Here is a 26,404-nt window from a genome sequence, read left to right as displayed (position 1 = left end):
TATGTACCTAAAGTTTTACATGATATGGTTGATGGGAATGTGTGACGTTACGGACTCACTTGTCTCAAAATGAAGAGTATTTCTTCTCATTACTTGACTACGTCGCTGTCTAGTTTACGAGGAGTTTACCGCTTGCACTACAGTGTCTGCCACCATTGCAATATTAACTTCTTTTTGACAAAATTCAAAGGTTTTATTTTTAAGGAGTGGGTAAAATGGATTTAGAATATCGTAACGCTCATGTCTTCTCCGAGGATGAAGAGGGTAAAGAACTCCTCGGTCATGAATGACTATGAGATTGCACCTAGAAAGTTCCTCTCCAAGGCACAAGTCCGGGCAAAGTTGTTTATGGAAGACCATCAGTCGCTTCTTCATACCAATCTCCCTTCTCCACGTCACTAATATTATTCAAGGGAAAGGCGAAGCCCGATACAGCTTACCACCAGTGACGTCACGACTAATACACTAATACCCTCTCCAAGGGCATTAGTGACCTTAAGAGAAGTTGAGTTTACACCAAATGAAGGTTGAAGTTGGATTATAGTCTCGTTTTACGGAGTGCCTACCTCCTACTCTTCATATACATTCACCGTTCCTTCGTTTATCAGATCAATTGTGCATTGATATAATTTACTCATTGAAGATGTTGATTGTAGGCATCCTGTGACTTGGATACGAGTCACCCAACTTTCGATTTGTTAATCAATCAAATTCAATATCCTTAAAAACATCTATAATTGATGAGTTTCTATCTATTATTGCTAGATACAAATAAATATAAAAGGTCACAATGCATACTTGTCGGGTTATCTCTGAAAGTTTTCGAATTCGTGTTCAAATAGAGTGAATATTAAGCTGCGGAGACGAAACGCGAAATCACCTTCAGCTGTATTTATCTCCGTATAGATAAACGAAATCAATGTTTTTTCAGTATAGATTAAAGAAAAAAAGTAAGTCCCTTGACATTACAATGTTCGAGTCATAGGTCTCATAGGGCGTATAAGCAACGAGATCACAATATTTTAGCTGAATGGGACGCCAGTCCGTCGCAAGGTTACTCATTTACACCTGAGTGAACTGGAGCAACGTGAAATGGAGTGTTTTGCCTAAGAATACAACGCACTGCGCCGCCCGAGAATCGAAAGTACGATCTTGTGATTATGGGTGCAACGCCTTAACCATTAGGTCATGCGCCTTCACATAGAGAAACGAAATCAAATTTCATTCACTCTTTACCGTCTAGGTCACTAAGTGTACCTAATCACAGTATTTTGAATTTTGAAGGCGAGCATAGTCTATTGATTTAACGCCATGTTTATATCTGGGGACTTGATTTTATCCATCCTGGGCAGATGAATGGAAAAGTGAATTTCGGTGGGAGTCAAGAGCATCAATATCAATCTATTAAATGAGTCACTCTATCAATTTCCATCGATTTCTAACAACAGTACAGAGGCAGTTCTACCAATAATCATGATTTCTTGATCGGCACAGGGTCTCAAGTTTGAGAAAAGGGAACAGTCAGTTATATCGATCACCAGTACTTGATAGGTACTTTATTTTCTCGACCTCGGGAAAATGAAATTGAAGTTCGCAACAGAAGGAAATACAGTCTGAACGTAAAATGCCGTAACTAAAGGCTTTTTTTTAAATTTTTCGAATCGCTGCTAAATGACCGCTACTAAACTCTACCCTTAATATTAAGTGAATATCAAATATATTCAAGTACGTGAGTTCCATTCCTGGCAGTGCGTTATGTCCTTGGACAAGACACTTTATTTCACGTTGCTTCAGTTTACTCAGCTGGCAAATATGAGTAGTACCTGTATTTCAAAGGGTCAGCCTTGTCACATTTTGATCACGTTGAATCACCCTGAGAAAAATGTTAGAGTACACGTGTCTGTGGAATGCTCAGCCACTATCACGTTAATTTCATGAACACGCTGTTGATCGGATCAACTGAAACCCTTGTTATCGTTACCGGCGGAGTGCCAGTTTGAATATATTAAAGAGGACATATGGTTATTTAGTTTCGTCTCATTACGTTTTGAGTACGAATCCTCCTGAAATCTTGTTAGCCTTTATCTTTTCGGGATCGATGCAGTAAAGTAGCAGTCAAGTACAGGAGTTGTTATAGCTGACTATAACCCTCTACCTATTTTAGAAAAATATTAAGCAAAATACAAGTAATACTTACTGGGAGTTGTAAAAGTACTGGAATTTGAAGTGTTGCTCAATTGGCCATTTTCTCTTCCTGTCGGTTCACTGCCTGGAATTCAAAAAATGGAAATAACAATACAGGATTTTCTGATACTTATCTAGTAGTTGCTATAAGCAGAAACCACTACACAGATTACAATAGTGCATTATAATTAACATAAACCTTACTGGTTTGCTATGTAAGCACAAATATTTGCTGTCATGACAACTAAAAGTCAGGTATCATATACTTCTTTCAGAGGGCGGCGAGCTGGCAGAAACGTTAGCACGCCGGGCGAAACGCTGGGTGGTATTTCGTCTGCCGTTACGTTCTGAGTTCAAATTCCGCCGAGATCGACTTTGCCTTTCATCCTTTCGGGGTCGATAAATTAAGTACCAGTCACGCACTGGGGTCGATGTAATCGACTTAATCCGTTTGTATGTTTTTGTTTGTCCCCTCTGTGTTTAGCCCCTTGTGGGTAGTAAAGAAATAGGTATTTCGCCTGCCGTTACATTCTGAGTTCAAATTCCGCCGAGGCTGACTTTGCCTTTCATCCTTTCGGGGTCGATAAATTAAGTACCAGTAACGCACTAGGGTCCATATAATCGACTTAATCCATCTGTCTGTCATTGTTTGTCTCCTCTGTGTTTAGCCCCTTGTCGGTAGTAAAGAAATATATACTTCTTTCACTAATTATCTAAAATGCCAGTCAAATTTCTAGTAAAAATATTTATTTGCAAGTGCCAATCTTAAACAATCTGTGTTTTATTTTGGGCAAAGGACCAATAGGAATTCGAGTCAAGTATCTTTCACTTTTCTTAGTCATTGTGACCATACTGGAGCACTGCCTTGAAGGGTTTTAGTCACACGTACCGGCCCCAGTACTTACGTTTTTAATGCCTGGTAGTTTTTATATTGGTCTCCTTTGCTGGACCGGTACATTACCGGGACATAAACAAGCCATTGTCGAGCACTGGTGGAGGATAAGCACAAACACGCGCGCGCACCTACACACACGCGTACACATACATACATACATACATACATACTACATACATACATACATACATACATACATACATACATACATACATACGTACATCCATACATACATATACGCCTATTCAACAGACACAGCCTAAGAGTCTTTTTGGTATTAAGAATATTTTAGTTAACATCCATAGGCCACGATTGGAGGCGGAATATTCAAGTAGGAACTACAGCAGATGCCCAGTGGGAGGCCAATGCGAAACCAAGTGTTTTAATTTATCATTTTGTATCTTTTCCTTTGAACGGCAGATCGAGGAATTAATTTTTTGTAACTAAGCACTTTCAAACTTCAGATACTGGTAGAATGTGTCATATAAAACATCTTTTACTCTTAGTGTTGTTGAGAAAAATTTACATCTTCAAAGTTATTTCGTGTTAAAGTAGTCGTATTTCGGTAATTTCAACCAATCAATGACGTGTATTCAGCTGAATAAAATTACTGCATTCCCAGAATACAGAATGATACCACCTTAAACAACTGGAACGTTTCCATCAGATGTGTCTCAGACGGATCTATGGCATTAAGTGGGAGGACCGCATCAGTGATCTTGAAATATTGGAAGGCTCTCGGTGCGAAAGTATAGAAGATCTTATGTTAAAGCAAAGGTTCAGATGGAGTGGTCATCTGGTCAGGATGAAGGATTCAAGGATGCCAAAACAACTCTTTTATGGAGAGTTAGCTAAAGAAGAACGACCCCCCCACATAAACCAAAAAAGAGGTATAAGGACTTGCTGAAGGCTTCCTTAAGAGATGCTTGCATCTCTCCTGACACATGGGAGGGCATAGCTATTGATCGTAGCAGGTGGAGAAGGCTTGAGCACGAGGAGACAGAATACAGAATGATACCCTTTAGTGAGCATATTGAGAAATGCGCAAAGCCACTACTACCACACTTTTTAATCTTTCCTTTCAATGTGCTATTGGAACACCAACACAAATTAGATTAAACAAGGAAACATTCTTCATTAAAACATATAAGCCTGAACTTAACCATCCTAACATTCTTATACAGAGAAACTCATCTCATTGAAAAAAGAAAAAAATATAAAGCGATTATCTCCCTTATACCGGAAGAAATCCCTTATTACCTCCCCAGCCTGGAACTCTTCTTTGCACTTCATAATGAAGACATGACACGATGTAGGTAAAGAAATTTGAGAAATTTGAAAAGTTTACACGAAACCGATTATTTCTCCAAAAACTATGTTACTATTTACAAAATTTTATAACATAACGACTTAAATATATTCTTCAACCTTATAAAACAAGTCTTCTGTAGTTTTTTTACTCTTTTCTCTCTCTCTCTCTCTATATATATATATATGTATATATATATATATATATATATATATAATATATATATATATATATATATATATATATATATATATATATATATATATATATATATATATATATATATATAGGAGAGAGAGTGAGTGAAAAGAGAGAAATGTACTTTGTATATATGCGTAAATATGTATGGGTATATATGTGTATATGTGTATGCATGTATACACTACGTGTGTGTGAGAGAGCGTATTTATGATATTTTTATTTTTTTACTTCTTTATTTTTTTTTACTTACCGGTTTTATGCAATGTAATTTTACTTAATATAAATTCCTCCACCCGTCAAAAGCATATTCTTCTTAGTAGATACAGATTTTCTTTTATAGCGCTAGTAAAACCAATCATTCTTCTACTATTAAGTTGCACTTAACCACATCATATCAGGTCATCCCATAAGTTCTGTCCGAATTTTGAATAAAGAAAACAAGTGATCAAATGTTATATTTAACTGAAATTTAATCATCAATGTACTTTCCCTGATTATCTAGGACTTCCATCTATTTACAAGCTTTTTAATCCCATCAATGTAAAACTCTTTCGGTTTCAAAGCGAAGAACTCTTAAATGTCAGTTTCCACCTCCTCCTGGCTTGCGAAAGTTATATCCCCCAAATGATTCTGTAAACTACGAAACAAATGGTAGTCTGAAGGAGTAAGGTCGGGAGAATAAGGTAGATGAGGAATTTTTTCCCACCCAAGCTCTTCGATCTTCTGTAATGTGATCTTTGCAGTGTGGGGTCGCGCATTGTCCTGATGAAATATCACTCCTTTTCGATTCACTAAAGCGGGTCTTTTTTTCTTCAAAGCTTCGTTTAAATGCTCCAATTGCTGACAGTAGACTTGAGCGATGATTGTTGCATTAGGTGGTAACAATTCAAAGTGAATTACTCCTTTGCAATCCCACCAGATAGAGAAAAGAACCTTTTTCCCATGAAGTTCCCTTATCGGTTGTGGTTGAGTTTTTTTTTTCCTTTTACCAAGCCACTGTTTACGACGTTTAACATTTTGATCGAAGATCCATTTTTCGTCACCACTCACAAGTCTATCCAAAAAGGGTGAAATGATTTCGCGAGAATGGAGAGAAGAGCAGATTTCAACTCAGGATTTGCGGTTGCTTTTGCACAATTCATGAGGCACTCATTTTCCAAGTTTAGGAACCTTTCCAAGTTGTTGAAGATGACAATGAACAGTTGTATGGCTTGAACTAAACTTTATTACCAATTTTCTTCAAGTAATACCTCAAGGAGCTTATCATCAAACTCAACTGGACGTCCTGTTCGATCTTCATCTTCAAGGTTGAAATCTCCACTTCTGAATTTTGCAAACCATCATCTACAAGTTCTTTCATTCAAGCATTCTTTCCCATAAACTGAGTGTGTTTCGAGTCGCTTCGGCTGCAGAGTTTCTTTTTTTGTACTCATAAAGCATTATGTGCCTCAAATGCTCTTTGGATACTTCCACGTTAGAAAGGGTTTTAATCAAAGAAATTTTAATTCTATTATCCTATAAAATAATATTTAATTAATTTAAATTTACAAAAATGCATAAAAATAATTTTTAATGCCATTAAACATTCTAAAATGCCATTAAATTCCATTCAGTTTTAATCGGACAGACCTTATGGGATGACTTGATAGATTAAATTGCAACTGTCAAGATACATACAGCTACTAGGTGTCATTAACACTAAGAAGATCTGATAAAGGTACTTCCTCTTGCCTGTGACACGGACACTGGGCAATTAAATTAAGAGAGTAGTCTGGAATTTATTACTTTTAAACCCCTTCCACATTATTTCAATATTAACAAAATTGAGCAGAAATATTCGAACTTTGAGAAAAAATAGCATGGCAATTACATGCCATTAAAGATCGAATAATTATGCATAATACAATATGCAGCGCTTGTGTTGTGCACGTGAAAGCTAATTAAATCGTTGACAATGCATCTTCATTCTTCGTGTTTTTTCCAATAAACTCTGTGAATTCAATTGGCGTTCGACCGTGAAATTTACGAATTGTTCCTGTCACAAGAAAAGAATAACAACACATACGGATTGTTGTAGCAATAAGCGGACAACTTAGCAGGGTTCAACTTCTACACAGTATTTAATGAAATATTCGCCTGGATTTAGTTAATCACTATTTTCCTTCACTATATACAGGGTGTCCCAGAATTAACTATCTATTTCAGTAAAATCGGACAATTTAAAAAAAAAAACTCTCTTTTATTTATGCTTATCATGTTTAATATGTGTTAAAAGTGTATAAATTTTTTATTTTGTTTATAATTTTATAATTTGTATATAATTTTTTTTTTATAATTTTACTTTCATTTCTGTTGGATTCCGCTAATCTATTCACGACTTTTTTTTTTCAATTTGGCTGCAATCACATTCTCTACCTCCATCCCGAGGATGGAATAATAATTTAGCTGAACTTAAAGAATGCATTCAGTTAGCAGTGCGAGAGATAATTCCTGAAATGCTTTAAAATGTGTTTTGCTAGGCTTTTTATTGGCGTCAGGTCAGCAACTTGAAGTGTTCCATTTCAGATCACTCCAAATTATCCTTGGTCTCGGTGGAAGGATAATATGCCTCATAGCGAAATCCCCTTGAGGACTGGGATCTACGACGTTGAGGCCTGCATCCTTCGTCGTCTTCTCCGCTGGGTTGGCCATGTGATTTGGATGCTGGGTAACCGGTTCCCAAAAATTGTCCTCTTAAGCGAGATCGAAACTAGAAGTAGGCCTCAAAGACATCAAAAGCTTCGTTTTCACGATCCTCTCAAGCGGACTCTCATTTTATTCCGTGTCCCTTGTAATCAGTTGGAGCTCCTAGCTGTTAATCCGAAAGAATGGAGGTCTGTGGGTGATGCTTGCGTAGAACGCTTTGAAAGTGAACGCAGGAGGAGAGCTTGTCATCAACCCCCTACGGCTGTTGTTCAGTGCCTTCAATGTGACAGGACTGCCTATCTCGTATCGGTCCTGTCAGCCACGTCTACTCCCATGAGGAACAATATGATAAAGGCGGAGGAGGATGAATGTCTTGGATCGACTCTGTCATCACATTTGATGGGCTGTCATAAGCAAGCTGATGTAAGTAAAGTATGTGTACATACATGCATATATCATTTCGGTCATTCAGACATGTTTTCTTTCCTTCAATAATAAACTGTATCCTACATGACCATCGAATATTTCGTTATTGTTTCAATTACAGAAACATATAGGATTTCTACTTTCTTTTGTTTATTTGCTTGGTTTATGACGTTGCTGCAGCTGTTGCCGTTGTTGTTCATGTTATACTCATACAGATTATATTGTCATAATTTTAAGAGAAACAAGTCCCGACTGGTCATCACCTCCGCTCCCCAATAAGACTATAAGAGACTGTATGGGAGTGTAACAAGAAAACAAAAAAACATGTTGTGATAAATATTTATGAAATCCTAATTAATGTTAATCAATTATTTATATCTTAATATTTCTGTAACTTGAATCAATTCTCTAGTTCATTATCATAAAAATCTTTAATGAAATTAAACAATTTCAGGAAGATTAATGCATCAAAATGAAAATTAAAATATTTCTCGAATGTATTTTCACAGATCATATTTGTAGATTTCTTTTATATTTTTGTTTCTCTTTTGTTTTTTTTTTACTTACTGGCTGTCGATGAAGGGGCATTGAGTTCGGCCTTTACAGATATCTCCGCAACCTCTGATACTGTTACGGCTAATATTACGTTTAAACTGCTGCAAGTTGAGGCTTGCAGGAAACACATAAGCAGTGGAGTGAATTTATCAATATTTCGGTTTTATGGAGAATATTTTTGTTCCGTAATATAAATATCTACTGATTTATAGCGCGGAACAAGAAATCGTGCACTTACCTAAAGTATTGATAAATTAATATCTGTATTTCTCATGCAACATTTAGTTTTGTGTCTATATTTCAAGTCAACGTTAAGTAAAATACAAGCAATACATACCAGATATTGTAGGAACACTGTAACTTTCGGTTGTGCTCAGATGATCAGCTGTTGTTTTCATTTCCTCCGGTTGATCACCTGGTATTCAAAGAAGTCGTAAACCAGAACAAAAGGTTTATGTATTCGTGGTTATATATTAACACCACCATATAACAAATCAGAATAGTGCATTATAATCAACATAAATATCCTACTAGTTTGGCAATATATTCATAAATGTTTAGTGCTTTGAGAATTAAAAGTCAAATATCAAAGAATTTTTTAAGCTCCTAAAATGCAAGTGGAATTCCTCGTGAAAATATTCATTAGAAAATCAGTAGTCATATACAATGCCATATATGTATGTAAATATATATATGTATGCATGTATGTATGTATGTATGTATGTATGTATGTATGCACATATATATATATATATACAGGTATTGGACAAAATAATTGAAAAAGACCTTAAAATTTCAAACAAATTTATTTTAATATGGCGTAGGACCGCCTTTGGCAGAAATTACCGCTTGAATCCTACAAGATATGGGCTCGTACAAAGTTGGAATTGTTTCCAAAGAAATTTTTGTCCATTCTTCAGCTAAGAGTTTCCAGTTCTTCTAGTGATGATGGTGGGGGATATCGACTCCTTATTTGTTTTTCTAAAATGCACCATAAATGTTCAATTATATTAAGATCTAGGGACTGTGGTGCCCACATAAGATATTCAACTTCACTAGAATGTTCCTCGTGCCATTCAGTAACAACTTTAGTTGTGTGAATTGGTGCATTATCAATCCTGGAAGATTGCGTTTCCCTCCGGAAACAGTTCTGCAACCATAGGATGAATTTGATCAGATAAAAATCCTTTGTCTTGACTATTAATTCTGCCATGAAGGGAAACCATTGGTCCGGCGGATTTCCAAGATATAGCACCCCACCCAAAATCATCACAGATACTCCTCCATGTTTAACAGTTGGAAGAAGGCACTCTGCATCAAATGCTTCTTTTGGCCGTCTCCACATGTATACTCGGTCGGTGGTCGGAAATGAGGTAAGGGATGACTCGTCCAAGAAAATAACATTCTTCAACTGCCTTAGGGACTAATTCTGTAGGTTTTTACTCCACTCTAAACGCTTTGCAACGTTTGCTTTTGAAAGTAGTGGTTTTCTGATTGCAGCCCACCCGTGAAATCCGGCTTTCTGCAGCTCCCGGCGAACAGTTTTTGTGGAAACCGAGTTCTTGAGGTGGTCATTAAGCTCTGCGGTAATTTTGGGTGCTGTACTTTTGTGATCTTTTCTTAAAATTCGCGTAAGAGTCCGACGGTCCTTATCTGAACGTTTTGGATTTCTTCCGGAGTTTTGTTTCGACGCGGAGGTTTTTCCCTCTTTCTCAAAGGCTGTCATTACTTTCGAGATAGTACTTCTTGATACCTCAAACATTTCGGCTGTTTTCGTTACGCTAGCGCCTACCATACAAGCACCAACTATTTGACCTCTTTGAAAGTCCGATGGATCTATCATTTTAATGAATTTTAATTACCTTTTTCTGATGGTATCTGAAATGAAACAACAATTTTAGCCAAACATCTTAAGCAGCACTAACAATGAATAAAAAAACATAAAAATAAACAAGCTTTTGATTGCTTTATAGATATTTCAAAATTATGATACTATGATGCTAGGTGTTTCCATTATTTAGTCCAACCCCTGTATGTGTATGTGAAAGGGTGCGTTTGTGCGTGTATCTGTATGCATATGTGTGGTGTACGCCATATTTTCTCCCGTTCTAAGCATTTTCTCTCATCTACTTTATCAATATAGAGTCAACTTTAAGATATCGATACATTTTACTTACACAAATACAATTTCACATCTCCATTCTTCAGGTTTGTTAGAGTTCCTGTTCTCCCAGTACAATTAATTAGTATGTCGTTCATAAAATTCTCAATTGTACTTTCGTTTATATGGCATATTGATGGAGCTAAAATAAATCAATATCTTTAAATATTATCAATATGTTTACTGAAACGATCGATATGCTTACATAATTTATGTACCTTTGCAGGGCCATCACTTGAATATTACTTCGAAAGAAATCAAAGAAAAGGGATCTCATAGCATTTAAAGACAGTTGGTTCATTACGGCAAGAAATATATATTTCATCCCCACAGGAGTAGCACACTTAATAACGCACACATTTCCCTCAAACACTTCATGATAACTCTTACCGGCTTTACAGCGAATTCAACCAATGGACATAACTCCTAACCTAATCCCTTGCTCATTTTCGTTTCACCATCTTTTTCATAGGAACCGCAACCAGATGTGTCCATTCACCTCCGATAATAGAGTGCAGTCACCACATTCCTTTCCATATCGGCTAACTCTGATGAGCGTAAGGTTATATAATCAGATTGCTACCTAACACTCCGTTGTATTCCTAGCGCGATTGGTAAGATCAGCCGTGATAACTATATCATACTGTACGTGTGTGTGTGTGTGTGTGTGTGTGTGTGTGTACATGCATATATATATTCCTTTTTCTTATACTCTTCTATTATTTTACTTGTTTCAGTCATTTTGACTGAAGTGGAAGACGGGAGGAAGAGGGAAGGGTGGCTAAGGTAATATGTGAACCATGACTTTTGTGTTAATTTGCGCCACTAAATCCAACTTAGGTCGAATTAATAAATGCATTATTGACCGTATTCTACCCCTAGTTAGGGTTAACGTCAAGCTTCCGCTCTGAAATTGCACAGGAGACGTCATCACTTGGTTTCACTCTCTTCATGAGAAACAACACAACCATATCCTTCACTTTGACATTTCAAATTATTATTCCTCTATATCACCAATTCTCTTAAATAAAGCCTTAATCTTCACCCGAAAATATGCTCCCACCTCCCTATCGGATATCAATATCATCCTAGCTACAAAGAAAACTCTGATTCATTTTAAGGATAATAATTGAACCTGCAACTCATCTACGGATTTCTTCGATATAACCATGGGCGCATAACTTAATTGACCGATTCCTTCTCCCCCAAATTAAACAATATTTCCCCAACCTCTCCAGTGGATTATACAGGGGCGATGCACTCCTTTCATCAACTGGATCATCTCGACCGTCAGTGGAATGCATCAAGGAAATCCCATACATTTTTTTTGAAAACTATAACCTGAGTATTTCATTCGAAATTGACACTAAGGGGGCTAGTTTCCAAGACGTTACTTTCAACTTAAACACAAATCTATATCACCCTTTTGATAAACCCAATCAATCTTTACAATATATAAATGTCCTCTTTAATCACTCTAAACTTACTTTTAGTAGCGTAATCACAATCATGGCTATCAGAATCTCTAACTTATCTGCTAACGAAGAAAATTTTAACCAAATAAGCGGCTACCACGAAAAAAACTATCATACCCCCAACACTAAACTTAAAACTAAAATAACACATCTCTTTCCCAATACTAACCCTGAATCTACGGACACTACTTTCACTCTACACCAATCCAACAACTCTAAAAAACCCTTACACATCACACTCGGCCGCCCTACTGGCGACCCCGAGCCTATAACAGCTACAAGCATCCCTTCCTGATCAACTCACTTCAGCCATATACTCTAAACATTCTAAGGCCAGGTAGCCGGAAATCTTATGGTTCGCACCACCTTTCTCTCTCCAACTTAAATATCTACCTAAACTCTTCTTTAAAATCTTGAAATCTAACTTTCTATCACAGCATAAATACTATCCCATATTTAACAAATCATCCGTGAAAATCTCCTACTCCACCACACCTAATTTTCGATCCATAATCGCCTCTTCGAACAAACACAAATTCCAACACCAGTACTCTGAACATCTAAACTCTCACACTGCATCCCAAGTTACCCACATAGTAGCAATAACACAACCCTTAGTAATCCCACTCAATTAAACGATAGAATACTCAAGCATCATCCCACAATCCTACCCACGCAACGACAAATACTAGCTGCAATACCATTTCCCAATCTAATACAAATACAGATTACCTTTCAGGTTCTCCCCCACTAGCAATGAACAAACGAAGCTCAACCTCACTAGCAGTAAACCCCAACCGTGGAACTTGTAGGAAAACTTGCAATTGTCGTGTCTCTCAATTTTGCCCTCTTGCAGTCTTCTGTCTACGCAAACATGTAATCTACAAGTACCGTGTTATAACACCATGCTCCCACCAAACAAGGACATATATCGGCGGCACCGTAGATTTCGAGTCCATGTGTGCTACCGTGCACACATGAACTCTTTCTCCAATCCAAATTCTAATTTATCAACCTCCTTAGCAACGTATGTACACAACTTTAAATCTCAAAATATTCCATACGCCCTATCCTGGTCCATACGCCCTATCCTGGTCCATAGTAAAAGTTCCCTTTTACAATGCAAACATCGGCAAGTGAAATTTATGTCTAAAAGAATCATTAACCATTCTTCGCCTTCATAACTCCTCATTACTTAATAGATTCTCAGATGTCATTTATTCTTGTAAACACAAGTACTACTACTCATCTTTCACGCACTTTGCTAATTCTATGTAATCCCATGATAAGTTTCCATATCCAAAAAAACTTAAATTAAGACAAAGTCATCCTAACAGCCTACTACTTAAAAAATACTACTCCTCCCCCTCTTAGTCTTTCTCCTACACACTTTTCCAATTGCTTCCAAATTCTTCAAATCAACTCCTTCCCACTTCACTCTTAACCTCTCCTCTCTCCCCAGTTTAAAAAAAATCTACTTGACAGTACTTCACTCCTTCGAAAACTAACCAATCTACATCTACCCCTTCCATATTCACACCCCTCTATTCAATTTCATACACTTCTCTTTACCATAACACCTCACCTTCAATACTGACCCAATTCCTTTGTCCCACAAATAATCACATTTTGACCACCATCTCATCCCCACTCTATCCCCCCTCCATCTCTCATTCCTCTTTACACACCTTACTAATCTCCCTCAACCACTGAACCAGTCAACTTTCAAATAATAGCCATCCCCATTTTCACTATCTCAACCTTTAACGCTATAGCTCTCATACAAATAAACACAAACGTCACCATTCACATACTACCAAAAACAACCTTCCTTCTTCCTCTCACTTTCCACCTCATCATTAATCCTAACCCTGAAATGTATTTCCTTCTCCCACTAATCTTTGTCTAAATACCCCACAACTTCCCTTTCTAATACACTTAGTTCTCCACAAAATTATGCCATCTTTAAACTCCATTCTGTCAACACCTCAAATGTAGAATTCTTCCTAGAAGACGGAGGCTGGTATTATCCGATAATGGAATCAATTTACAATCATTATTCTGGATTACCAAGCCCCCAAAACAGCTGTTGGACACATAAAACTCTTATTCAACCCCTTTAATTCCTGATATAATTTCCATTGTGTGTAATTCGGACCTTTTTATATGTAAACATATATACATTAATAGAAATATTAAAATTACTAAGTCTCTCTAAAAGAGATTACGGCAGCGTTACTGGAAATTAATAGTTATCGCCATACTAATATGGCAGTCTTATAAATATAAGACTAAAGCTGGCGCTGATTAGCTCCATGAGGCCATCGCCTTAAGCTAGCTATTTGACACACAAACTGCGTCCATTATAAACCTTCGAACAAGGGAGGTCAGCCGCTTCATCCTGCCAGTCAGGCAGCTACAGACGACGTTTCAGGGTTGTTGCCCCTTATCAATGAAGCGTAGTCAGACTTGCAGGTGTCGCTACTGAAATCTTTATTATAGGCACTAAGGCCCGAATTAAGAGGGGACATTACAAACAGGACGTGGGGTACATAAAGTAAAAAAATCGAAAATTATGAATTGAAATGGATATTTATAATGGATTAGATGGAACGGCTTACGAGCCCCCCAAAACTTGCAGTTTCATTTAAAATACAATTTTACAGTTTACAATTTTACAATTACATATATTACTCTGCTACGTCGGGCGCTCGTCTGTAATGCCTGGTTCTTCATCTGTTATATACTCTATTAAGCTCTCCTGATCCACAATAGCTGGTAAGGTGTCATAACGTACATATAACCATTCAAATATTCTATAATCATATGTCATTTTCTGCACTGTCTCTTTCTCCACGATTACCGCCTTCCACAGGTCATCATATATTTCTGGGTTCAACTTTACTCTAATTAAGCCTTTCCTACTTGCCAACATCTTTTCCGTATTTTTGTCCTTGTCGTATAACATTACCACTCTGTGTTTCTTTCCCTTGGGTCTTCCTCCTCTCTTACAAGCTTTCAACTGCTCTTTCATTCTTCTGTCCCATTCTTCCTCTGCTGTTAGTTTTACCGGTTCACTCACTTCTGCTTTTGTATCCTCTTCTCCCGTTCGGTTTTCCTTCTCGTCAGTAATCTTGTTTTTCGCTTTTTTCTTCTTCTTTTTTTGTTCTTTAGGTGGTGATTCCACCCGCGTTCTTTTTCTATTTTCTTTCTCCAACTCTTCACCACTTTCCACATTATCTGTAGTGACGATTTCCTCCTCCACACACTCATCTTGCAACTCATTCGTTAAAGTCTCCAGTGCTATCGTTTTCTCCCGCACTTCTCCCAGCGGACACACATCCTTCATGTGGCCTCTTATTTTGCATTTGTAACACCCTGGGGGTCTCCTCTCCCCCACGACTCTGAGACGTGTCTCGTCGGGGAACACCAACTCCTCCGGGATGTTATACAGGTCAGGCACTGTAATGTGGACCAACGCCTGCACTGCATAACCCCACCACTTTACATCTTTTGATTTTTCGACTTTCAATATTTCCACGTTTTCTTTGCAGTTAAACACCACTGCTGCTAAAATCCTTTCCATATTTAGTTCCGGCGAAATCTTACTTATTCTTATTCTTACTGCCCTTTTCCCGCAGTAGCTTGGTAAACACACCCATTTTTCTGTTTTTAAAATTTTCGTTGCGTTCTTCTTCGCCTCGTCTTCACTTTTAAAGTGAACGACCACCGTTGCGAACTTTCTACCTCTGTTGTAGTAGGTAGACTCTCCTTCTATTCCTTTAAGACAGCATTCAATTTCCTCCATCGGTGCCACTTCTATTTTCTTTGAAGTCACGCTCCACGTTTTGTACGTTATAATCCGTTTCTCCGCTTCTTCCGCTTCTTCTTCGGGTGGTGTGACCTTCACACAGTCACCCACCCTCTTCAAGCTGTCGAAATACTTGTTCAACGTCTCCCTCTCGACGATGACTTCTTCTAACTGCAATTCGTTCGCAACCAGGCCCTTGCCTGCTGCACCCGCATACGTCTGGGTTTCCATTTTCGAGAAAAAATCTCAAAAACTTCACCACGCCGTAACAACTTCCACCACCGGATTCGATCTCACGAACCGCGACACTACAATAACGTAGTCAAAATTTTTCCGACGCCAAAAAAGTACAGCTACACACCAATAACGTAATCCTAAATATCCTACACCAAAATTCAAAAAGCAGGTGTCGCTACTGATCGTCCCAGTTCGAAGGCTTTATTTACCTAGTTTCGGTGGAATACATCCACTTGTTTACAATAATAGAAATATTAAAATTACTAAGTCTCTCTAAAAGAGATTACGGCAGCGTTACTGGGAATTAATAGTTATCGCCATACTAATATGGCAGTCTTATATATATAAGACTAAAGCTGGCGCTGATTAGCTCCATGAGGCCTTAAGCTAGCTATTTGACACACAAACTGCGTCCATTATAAACCTTCGAACAAGGGAGGTCAGCCGCTTCATCCTGCCAGGCAGACAGCTACAGACGACGTTTCAGGGTTGTTGCCCTTATCAATGCAGCGTAGTCAGACTTGCAGGTGTCGCTACTGAAAAAAGGCAACAACCTTGAAACGTCGTCTGTAGCTGTCTGACTGGCAGGATGAAGCGGCTGACCTCCCTTGTTCGAAGGTTTATAATGGACGCAGTTTGTGTGTCAAATAGCTAGCTTAAGGCGATGGCCTCATGGAGCTAATAAGCGACAGCTTTAGTCTTATATTTATAAGACTGCCATATTAGTATGGCGATAACTATTAATTTCATATATACATTTTTCTATTTAATTTATTTAAATTTCTTGAGCACTACGAAGTGTATTCTATATAGAGAATACCGGTCTCTAAGCTATATATATATATATATATATATATATAATATATATATATATATATATAATATATATATATATATATATATGAAGGGATATAATAAATATCCTGGAAACAGCTGTAAGACATTCTATCTATAAATATTCTAAAATCTGCACAGCCTTGGTTTTTTATCTTATTACGAAATTATATTATATATATATATATATTATATATATATATATATATATATATATATATATGGTTGGGTAGATGTATGTTTACATATATAGAAAATAGATATATATATAAGAACAAAACCACTCTCGGACGGAAAAGAGATGTATGGCTCATCACAGGACTTGAAGCACGCATCTGACTTTCGATTACCCACAATTGGAAATTTAATTAATTTTTTCAACGCACTCATCTTGCTTTTGATTAAGGAACATGTATATTTCCATTTTTCATTTTTTTATTAATTTGTAATAAACGTAAGCACAAATGAGATCTGAAAGAAAATAATGAGTAATTAACACATTAATTAGATATATAAAACTACATTAACATAAACAACTGTCTATTCTTACCGAATCCAAGAAACGATATTTCTCTCAAACCAACATTTTCTTTTGCTAATCGACCTTCACATTTAGAATACACGCTGTTCACTTGTATTTCCACGTAATTACTCAATACATTAGGCGGTAATTTTAAAATGTCATTGTATACATTGGTGTCTAGGTAATCGGTCATGTTGTTTTTTGTCAATTTAAATCTGACCTGAGGAGAAAAATAAGATACATTTAAGAAACACAGGCAATTGTGACAATAGAAATGGGAGAGAAAGTATACAGCACACTAAATATTACATCTTATGTGTCAGTTAATGGACTGTTGCCAGTCCGTTGGATGGCTTTCTTTTGTATTATGTCCCATAAGTACAACACAAAGAATTTTGTATAAAGTAAGGTTTTATCGGCTGAATACATGTAGATGTTGCAGATCAGTGAAGGCGAAGGAAGGTAAATTTGTTTTCGTCACTATAACATGAATCCAATAAAGCTTATATGTTTTCTTTAAACAAGAGGTATTGATCATTTATGAAAATGGCCCTTTGAGGTGTAGAATATACAGAATTTAATCTTCAACAGCTTTATATTTCATGTATACTGGTTACATTATATTGTGTTCTTAGTTAAATGTAGAGCAATCTTCAGCTGCACAAAGACATAGAATTTAATTAAATTAGAACAGATGGACACATTAGTATAATTAGACCTAAAAATCTCCAAGAAGTAAGGAGATAGATAAAAACATGTCTCTACTTCAGCATAGAAGTTTATATATATATATATATATATGTATATATATATATATACACGAGTATACACACACACAATTTACTTTAGGGTATAGATGAATTAATTTTAGTCGTAACCTCCCCACTCTTATAAACACCAAGCTAGATATTTGCTATACGAATGTGTGTGCACCAAACCACACGTGTGCGTATGCTTACATTTTCGTGGATGCTTGCATGACCCAGTATACACGCGCCATGCAGCTTGCGCGAGGGCATTTATACATCCATATCTGTTAACGGTTATTTTTAATACTTTTCTTTCTGTATTGCGTGTTTATTTCTTTTTTGAATCTGTTATTTTATTTTTGACCCTGTAAATAACTGAAGATATATCCTTTGTTTTGCTGGCTTTTCTTTCTATGAAATGAGAAGATAAATTGCGGAACTGTTATTTTAACGAGTTATATCTATTTATCACCCGATGAGACACATCGGCACCGCCGGATGCTCCTGAATCAGTTGTTAAGCGTCCCACCTGTGAGGGACCGATGCTAGATGTGTTGAAACAATTGTCGTGATTAATAAAATTTCTTGTATATTCCATCTTCCGTCTTTCATTTACCATATGTGTGTGTGTATGTATATATGTATGTATGTATGTATGTATGTATGTATGTATGTATGTATGTATGTATGTATGTATGTATGTATGTATGTATGTATGTATGTTTGAATGTTTGTATATATGCATATCTAACTGCTGTTTTCGTGTTGCGAATTATAAAAAGAAATAGAAAAGAAAACCTACTTGTACGTTGTCAGTTTTAACGGTTATATTTTCTATCTGCTCCCAACAGCCACTCCTTTGATACAATGATATTCTAGATATTGAGTAGACAGCATCGAAATAGAATTTAATCCAAGCTCCTGGGCCCTCCTCGTCTGTTGTCCATTCTGTTGCTTTATCTGAATCATAACTGGAGTTACATTCTCTGGAAGGTTTGGGAGCAGTTGATTGTGAACAATTTTTAATTTGAACTTCGAAGAAAAAGGAAAGAATAATCCAGATTATTATTGTTAAAAAAATCAAAAGTACTAGTAATGTAAATTTTTTCATTGACTTAGACCCTCCGCTATATTGCTGGCTTTGTGCCAGAATGTTAAACCAATACATAACTTCACTATATTACATTTTCACTCCAGTAAAATTATACTCTACACAAATTTACATAATTATTTCAACTATTACATATTTGCTTCGAATTAGTTATTCTTAAATCTATGTCATTTTCCAGTGTCATTTTTAAGCATAGTTTTAATTTTGTATTCTTTCCGTCAAGGGACTAAGTCGGTTACATTGACTCCAGTACTCAACTGGTACTTATTTTATCGAATCGGTGGAATTTGAAATCAGAACGTGCAGACGGACGAAATGCTGCTAAGCGTTTCGCCCGCCGTTCAAACTATCCTGTCAGCTCGCCGCCCCTCATCTCAATTAATATTAGTTTCAAATTTTGGCACAAGGTCAGCAATTCTGAGAAGGAGATAGTCTTTTAAATCGACCCCAATGTTCAATTGGTACCTATTTTATCGACTCTAAAAGGATAAGGCAAAGTCGACCTCGGCGGAATTTGAACTCAGAACGTAAAGACAGTCAGAATGCCGCGAAGCAATTTTCCCGGCGTACTAAAGTTTCTGCCGGCAAGTTGCCTACATCTCACTTAATATTTGTAATCGTCTAGCATAAAAATTATGTAAATCGCGTAAGTCTAAGCTCCTTAGCTTCTGGGAATAAGGTTAGACAACTGTCGTGCCGACGAAGGCTACTGAGCCAGAAACATACATCATCTTTCCACTTATTTTCAGATTATAAGCCAGACCTTTTCCTTACTGATGTCAACACTGGAGAATTCTTCACTGTTTAGATTGTCTTCCCTTTCAAAGTGAAACTGTCCATAATTGCTATTTGATTATTATAAAACATCCTCTTCCGGCGGAGATAATTTTAATAAATCCAGAATTTATGAGGGATGATATTGGATATATCTGTATTTATCTTTGTAATAAAAAAGTAACATTGTTTAGATCAATTTTAAAAAGACGAATCATTATTGGTAAATTCATGGAATACCAACTGGCTTAGGGGGGTCATTATTTCGTGTCTGGAAATCGTACTAAATAACACTCTTCCAGTTCGATGGAGTGCCTTTCAGTTCTGATCTTAAATTTTCTCATTTGAAACAATGTGTTTGCCTTATTCAGAGTTATATACATCTCGAAGTTGGTCAACACTGTATAATTGAAATATAGCCAAGCGAATGACAAAAAATAAATGGTAATAAAAGCTAACTTACTTTTTAAATATTCTTTATCAAATCTATCTCCGTCACATTTGAGATTTCCCACGTTGTCAGTTTGGTAATATAGACTTTTACAAGACTCCAACTCCATCGACAGAATAGAATTTTCAAGTTGTGGGCATTTTGCTGCAAAAATAAAATATATAGGCATGTACCCATGTATACTCTCTCTCTCTCTCTCTCTCTCCATCTCTCTCACACATACACACACACACACGCACACACACACATACATACATACTTACATACATACAAACGTATATATATATGGAACAAGGCTGATTGTCAGGCAAATGCATCCACATCATTTGGAAGCAACAATCCTCAGCGGACAAGGAGAAGGAGAAAATGTGTTTATTCCAAGAATTCCAAGAGACTGAAAATTCAATAACTGAAAATTTTTGGACTTCACCTCATGCAGCGGTGCTTTCCCATGATCAGATCTATATTGGTTGTTCCAGAGTTGGAAATGGCAACAATCTCTTCATGGTCACACCAAATGGTAGAATCAAGAATATTGTTTATCCTACTGCTTTACAATGATCTCCAAATGTTACATTGATACAAAATTTTCCAAATGCGATACTCTGTGATATAAATCTGAGACGGTAGGATACCAATAAATGCTTTATTATTATTTCGCTGTTCAGTTTTGGGCCTGCGGCCCAGTTAGCTCTTAGCGGGAGTCAGCTTGAAAGTCCGCAAGGAGTGAGGCTTTTAAGCTAGTTGGTCAATAATTATGACTGATTTACGATAAAGGAAGCAAAGGTGTCTTTCCGTCTCAGAGCTGTCTCTCTTGAGATCTGGTGCTGAGCAGAACTAACGAGATCGAAATGCATCCACTAGTCCAATAGGGAGCGCTCGGAGCTTGCTAAATGGCGTTTTAACATCCTTTTGTCTTAAAGCTAGAATTTTTCTCTGCAACAAACACCAGTGAAAAGTCTTTACACTTTCAAATTTCTCTTCCACATAATTGAACTGATCTAGGTTTGTCAATTTGTTATTTCTTTACTGCCTGCCCACAAGGGGCTACACACAGAGGGGACAAGCAAGGACAGACAGATGGATTAAGTCGATGAAATCGACCCCAGTGCGTGACTGGTATTTATTTAATCGACCCCGAAAGGATGAAAGGCAAAGTCGACCTCGGCGGAATTTGAAGTCAGGACGTAGCGGCAGACGAAATACCAATCTCTTTATTGCTCACCGAGGTCTAAACATAGAAATGGACAGAACAACTGATGGGATCAGTATTGCGGTATGATATATAGACAATCGAATAAAATTAACAATACAGCGACAACACAAATGAAGCGACGACCAGGCCACGCTCCGACCCCACAAGCCCCGATCTATCGCTGGTAACTTTTTTGTTCTTTTTTTATTCCGTCTATTCACACGGTTCCTTGCACGCACAGCACTCGTGCAACATGCTTCCATCTCTTTTGGAACGTACACTCTGACAGACATCTTTTCTCCAGCCACACCGTCCTTTTCAGATGAAAAGAAAATAATGATCGTAAATTGTGACCAGAGATAAAGTTGACTGTCTTAATTCCTTTTATCCTAGTCTTCCATACTGACTCTTTCGCTGTTGCTACAACTGTGAGAAAGCAATTCTTAGCTTCGTTCGTTAAAACTACCGGTGGGTCAATTTTTATAATTGACTCAGTCGACAGCTGTACTCTTCCTTCGCCGGACAACAGGTGTTCAGCATAAGCCCACATTTCAGATATCTCCGGACACTGAACAATAGCATGAGGGACGGTTTCCCTGTCCGCCACCCCTCATCTTGGACAGGTCGGCGACCGACGTTTACCGTGTCTTGCGAGCTTATCCCAAGCGGGCAAGGCATCTCTGTAGCATTGCTAGGTGAAGGACATTTGGAAGTTGTCCAACGTTCCCAACCCGAATGTACGGTGAATCAGGTTGTCCAGTTGAATAAACTCGACCCTAGAGTCGCCCTTGGGCCATCGTCGTATTCAGACTCTACCAACCCACTATATAAAATCCGTGTGGAAGGTTGGCGTTGCCCGAGCGCTGATATAGCAAGAGAGCCTTACGGCACTCTTTATGCCATTCACTCGGCTTCCTGTTCGCAAATACTTTTGACATAAACCAAAACATGAAACGCAAATAATATATATTTTTATAAAACATATAACTAGATCTCAAAAAGTATAAAAATGAATGATCAATACTTTTTACCAAAATTGATCATTCGTTTTTATACTTTTTGAGATCTAGTTATATGTTTTATAAATATATATATTATTTGTTATTTATGCTTTGGTTTAAGTCTATCACTGTTTGAGTTGCATAATAGTGTTTATCTTTAATTTATATTTTATATACATACATAACATATATATGTGTGTGTGTGTGTGTGTGTACTAGCACTATGACCCGACAACGCCGGGTCATAATGCTAGTGCATGCAAATACAGCTGCGTGCGTGCGCACATACACGCGAGTACTGTCCAAATCTCCGACCAATCACATACAGCTGGCTGGCATTCAATTGGCGTATCAAGCTCCGGGCATTTTGATTGGGTTTGGGATAGAAAATTCACAAAAATGTCACTTCTATTGATTCGAATTTCATCAAAATTGCAGATGAAGGTTATTTCCCTCTTTGCACACCCTAAAAAATTGTAATCATGACACATGTATCCCATAATACTGATTTTTATGCGCAGATTCCAAAATTCCGGTCTTATAGAACCTGTTAAAAGGATTTTCTCCTGCAAAATGAAGGTCATGGGGCTCTAAAATGTGGGTGTTAAGGCCCCTATTGGGGGTGAGTGTCTTAATGTCAACCAGAGAAGTTGAATTGTTGAGAATCTTTTCAACTTGGGTCTTATATCTATTGTTTGAATTTCTTTGAAATAGGAAATATATGTATGTTCACTGGGTTTGTAAAAGAGAGCAAAGCTACAGGAAACCAAAAGACGAATGATCACAATAAGCAGTCAGCTACCGTACCCTAGTCGTTATCACTCCCAATGTAGGATTCCTCACTATACAGGTGACAGGCGCAACCGTAAGATGCATTATGGATCTATAGCAATTGGAAGGGCGTCACGCAACTGAAATCGACATTAACAACTGTGTGACGTGAGGGCTAAGGAGAAATGAAAGTGTCACCTCTGGAGTTTGCAAATGACCACTATACTGATATGTAACTGGACAGAATAAATTTACAATTTATAAATGTCTTTGAATAACCAGTCACTCATCCGGGAAGGCCTTGAAATCAATGTTACCATCTGGGGACTATGTGTAACGCAGTTATAATAAAATGACTGAAGGGATGTCTACAACCAAATAACATTACTCAACACTTTGCAATTGAATCAGTGGAGGCAAAGATGCCTCGCATTTACTTGACAATTTATGCAGCACATTGCAGAAATCACAATCAAAGTATATCTCAAAGCAAACTCTTACTCTGTTGTACCATTGAATTGCAAATAATGCTCATTTTTATGCTCGGGCGACCCTACAGCTTCCAAGAGTACAACTGTATTCGTCTTTGCTTAGATAAAATGACTAAATTGTGGGTGTTAAGTCCCCGTGAAAGGGTCTTTCTAACTTCTAAGATGATGAAATTATAATAATTATTACTTCATTCGTATCTAATATCTATGGTTAAAATTTCATCAACAGCAAAAATATATGAATTGTCATGGGAGTTATGGCCTTTACGCATAGAATATAATTCCCAAATTTCGTAAAGATCCATTCAGTACTTTTGACCTAGTTTTGAATCATAAAAGAAATGTCTAAAATTTGGGAGTTAAGGCCCCCATTAGGGGGTCTTAGAATCCTTATGAGAAGTGGAAACTTTGAGAATACTTCTTGATGTGTGTCAATTACCCATGGTTAAAATTTCATCAACATCGGAAAATTTGAATTTTCATTGGGGTTCTGCCCGCTTGAAGCCATCTGAAATTCAAACCAAACATATTGCATTATACTCGCCCTTATGCATTGAATCTAAGTTCCAAATATCATAAGGATCCATTCAGTCATTTTTGTCCATGAAATTGTATGAAACACACAACATTACCCTTCTGTCTAGGTTGTGATTTTGTGATCCAAATTTCAATAGGTTCAGTGCAGCAGTTTTCAAATGTATAAGTAACACACAAACACACATAAAGACATTAACTTTGATATAATATATATTAATATGCACATATACATACATGTATATATATATATATGTGTGTGTGTGTGTGTGTGTGTGTGTGTGTGTGTTGTGTGTGTGTGTGTGTGTGTGTGTGTGTGTGTGTATGTGCGTGTGTGTGTGTGTGTGTGTGTGTGTGTGTAGTATATGTGCGTGTATATATATATATATATATGTGTGTGTGTGTGTGTGTGGAGGCGCAATGGCCCAGTGGTTAGGGCAGCGGACTCGCCGTCGTAAGATCGCGGTTTCGATTCCCAGACCTGGTGTTGTGTGTGTGTGTTTATTGAGCGAAAACACCTAAAGCTCTACGAGGCTCCGGCAGTGGGTGGTGGCGATCCCTTCTGTACTCTTTCGCCACAACTTTCTCTCACTCTTTCTTCTGTTTGCCTGCCATCTTAGCCAGCGGGGTTGCGTAATTTGAAGGCTAAAACAATGCGAAGCGGCGCATTGTGACCAGCGATATGTAGCAACATCTGATAGCCTGGTCGGTCACTGTGATATATATATATATAGATATATATATATACACACACACAAAATTGATTGATAGATACAATTGAGTGGGCAAACAAAAATATGAGACACTGCCTCGTGCTTTTTTTTTATTTTGATAAGCCTGGTACTTATTCAATCAGTTTCTCCATGTGAAACCAGTAAGTTATGGGGGTGTAAATAAACGAATAGCAGTTGTGAAGCAGTGATGAGGGAGAAACACAGAAACAAAGACACACACGTAGACTTACATATATACATACATATATATACGATTAATTTCTGTCTAAAAAATCCACTGACAAGGCTTTGGTTGGTCTGAGGCTATAGCAGAAGACACATGCCAAGTCACCACACAGTGGAACTGAACCCAGGACAATGTGTTTTGGAACCAAGTTTGTTCCCACACAGCCACACCTGCACGTATGTATATGTGTGTGTGTATGTGTCTATGTGTGTGTATGGGTATATATATAAGTATGCATGTATATATGTATATATATATATGTGTACATATTACATGTACATCTATATATATATATATATATATATATATATATACATCTACACATATACATCTATACTTACACATCTATATCTATAGAGATACATCTATACATATACATCTATACATATACAGCTATACATATACATGTATACATATACTTCTATATGTATACATGTATATATATACATGTATGGAATTCAAGATAATATGACGGATTTTGTGTATGAATATTGTGTATTGTTGCAGTAGAGTAACCGAGGAAATATATATGGATTTGAAGACTCTCATCGAAAGTAGTCATTTTTAATTTTTATTTTACATTTCAAACAAACACTATTTTACAAACACCATTTTACAAACACCATTTTACAATTTTACTTCAAATTTTTAAAAAACTATCATTCGATATATTATAGAATATTCATGTTTTATATCTCTGAAGAACAGAAGGTTTGTCTATAAATGCTTATCAATATAGGATTTCATTATAGTGACAACTCTTTTGCGAAACGATCGTAAGTTGCTTAAAAAATTAATTCAAGACTTTTAAACTATCAAATTTATCTTATACATTATATTTATATTGTTATATTTATTTATTTATATATATTTTTAATACAATAAAGTCTTTCACACGGGTATATCTTTATGAAGAGTTTGATATTGATTTCCTTATATTAATAATGATAATATATTATTAAAAAATATATGTATATACATATATATATGTATGTATATATGCATGCATGTATGTATGTATGTATGTATGTATGTATGTATGTATGTATGTATGTATGTATGTATGTATGT

General features: G+C 36.8%; 1 protein-coding gene across 2 annotated transcripts in view; it reads right to left on the bottom strand.

Annotated features, from left to right (window-relative positions):
* Positions 1–26,404, bottom strand: part of LOC115232490 — a 59,132-nt gene that overhangs the window by 7,632 nt on the left and 25,096 nt on the right. For both annotated transcript variants that reach the window (XM_029802391.2, XM_029802392.2), the window contains exons 7-12: positions 20,394–20,525; positions 18,848–19,077; positions 17,324–17,516; positions 10,433–10,558; positions 8,593–8,670; positions 2,198–2,269 (exon numbers count right to left, since the gene is read on the bottom strand). In XM_029802391.2, coding sequence (XP_029658251.1) covers positions 2,198–2,269; positions 8,593–8,670; positions 10,433–10,558; positions 17,324–17,516; positions 18,848–19,077; positions 20,394–20,525 — 831 coding nt within the window. The remainder of the gene's footprint in view (positions 1–2,197; positions 2,270–8,592; positions 8,671–10,432; positions 10,559–17,323; positions 17,517–18,847; positions 19,078–20,393; positions 20,526–26,404) is intronic.

The sequence above is a fragment of the Octopus sinensis genome, linkage group LG2 (genome assembly GCF_006345805.1).
Source record: "Octopus sinensis linkage group LG2, ASM634580v1, whole genome shotgun sequence".
NCBI classification, from domain to species: Eukaryota; Metazoa; Mollusca; class Cephalopoda; order Octopoda; family Octopodidae; genus Octopus; species Octopus sinensis.
This window is presented reverse-complemented; position numbering and strand designations above follow the sequence as displayed.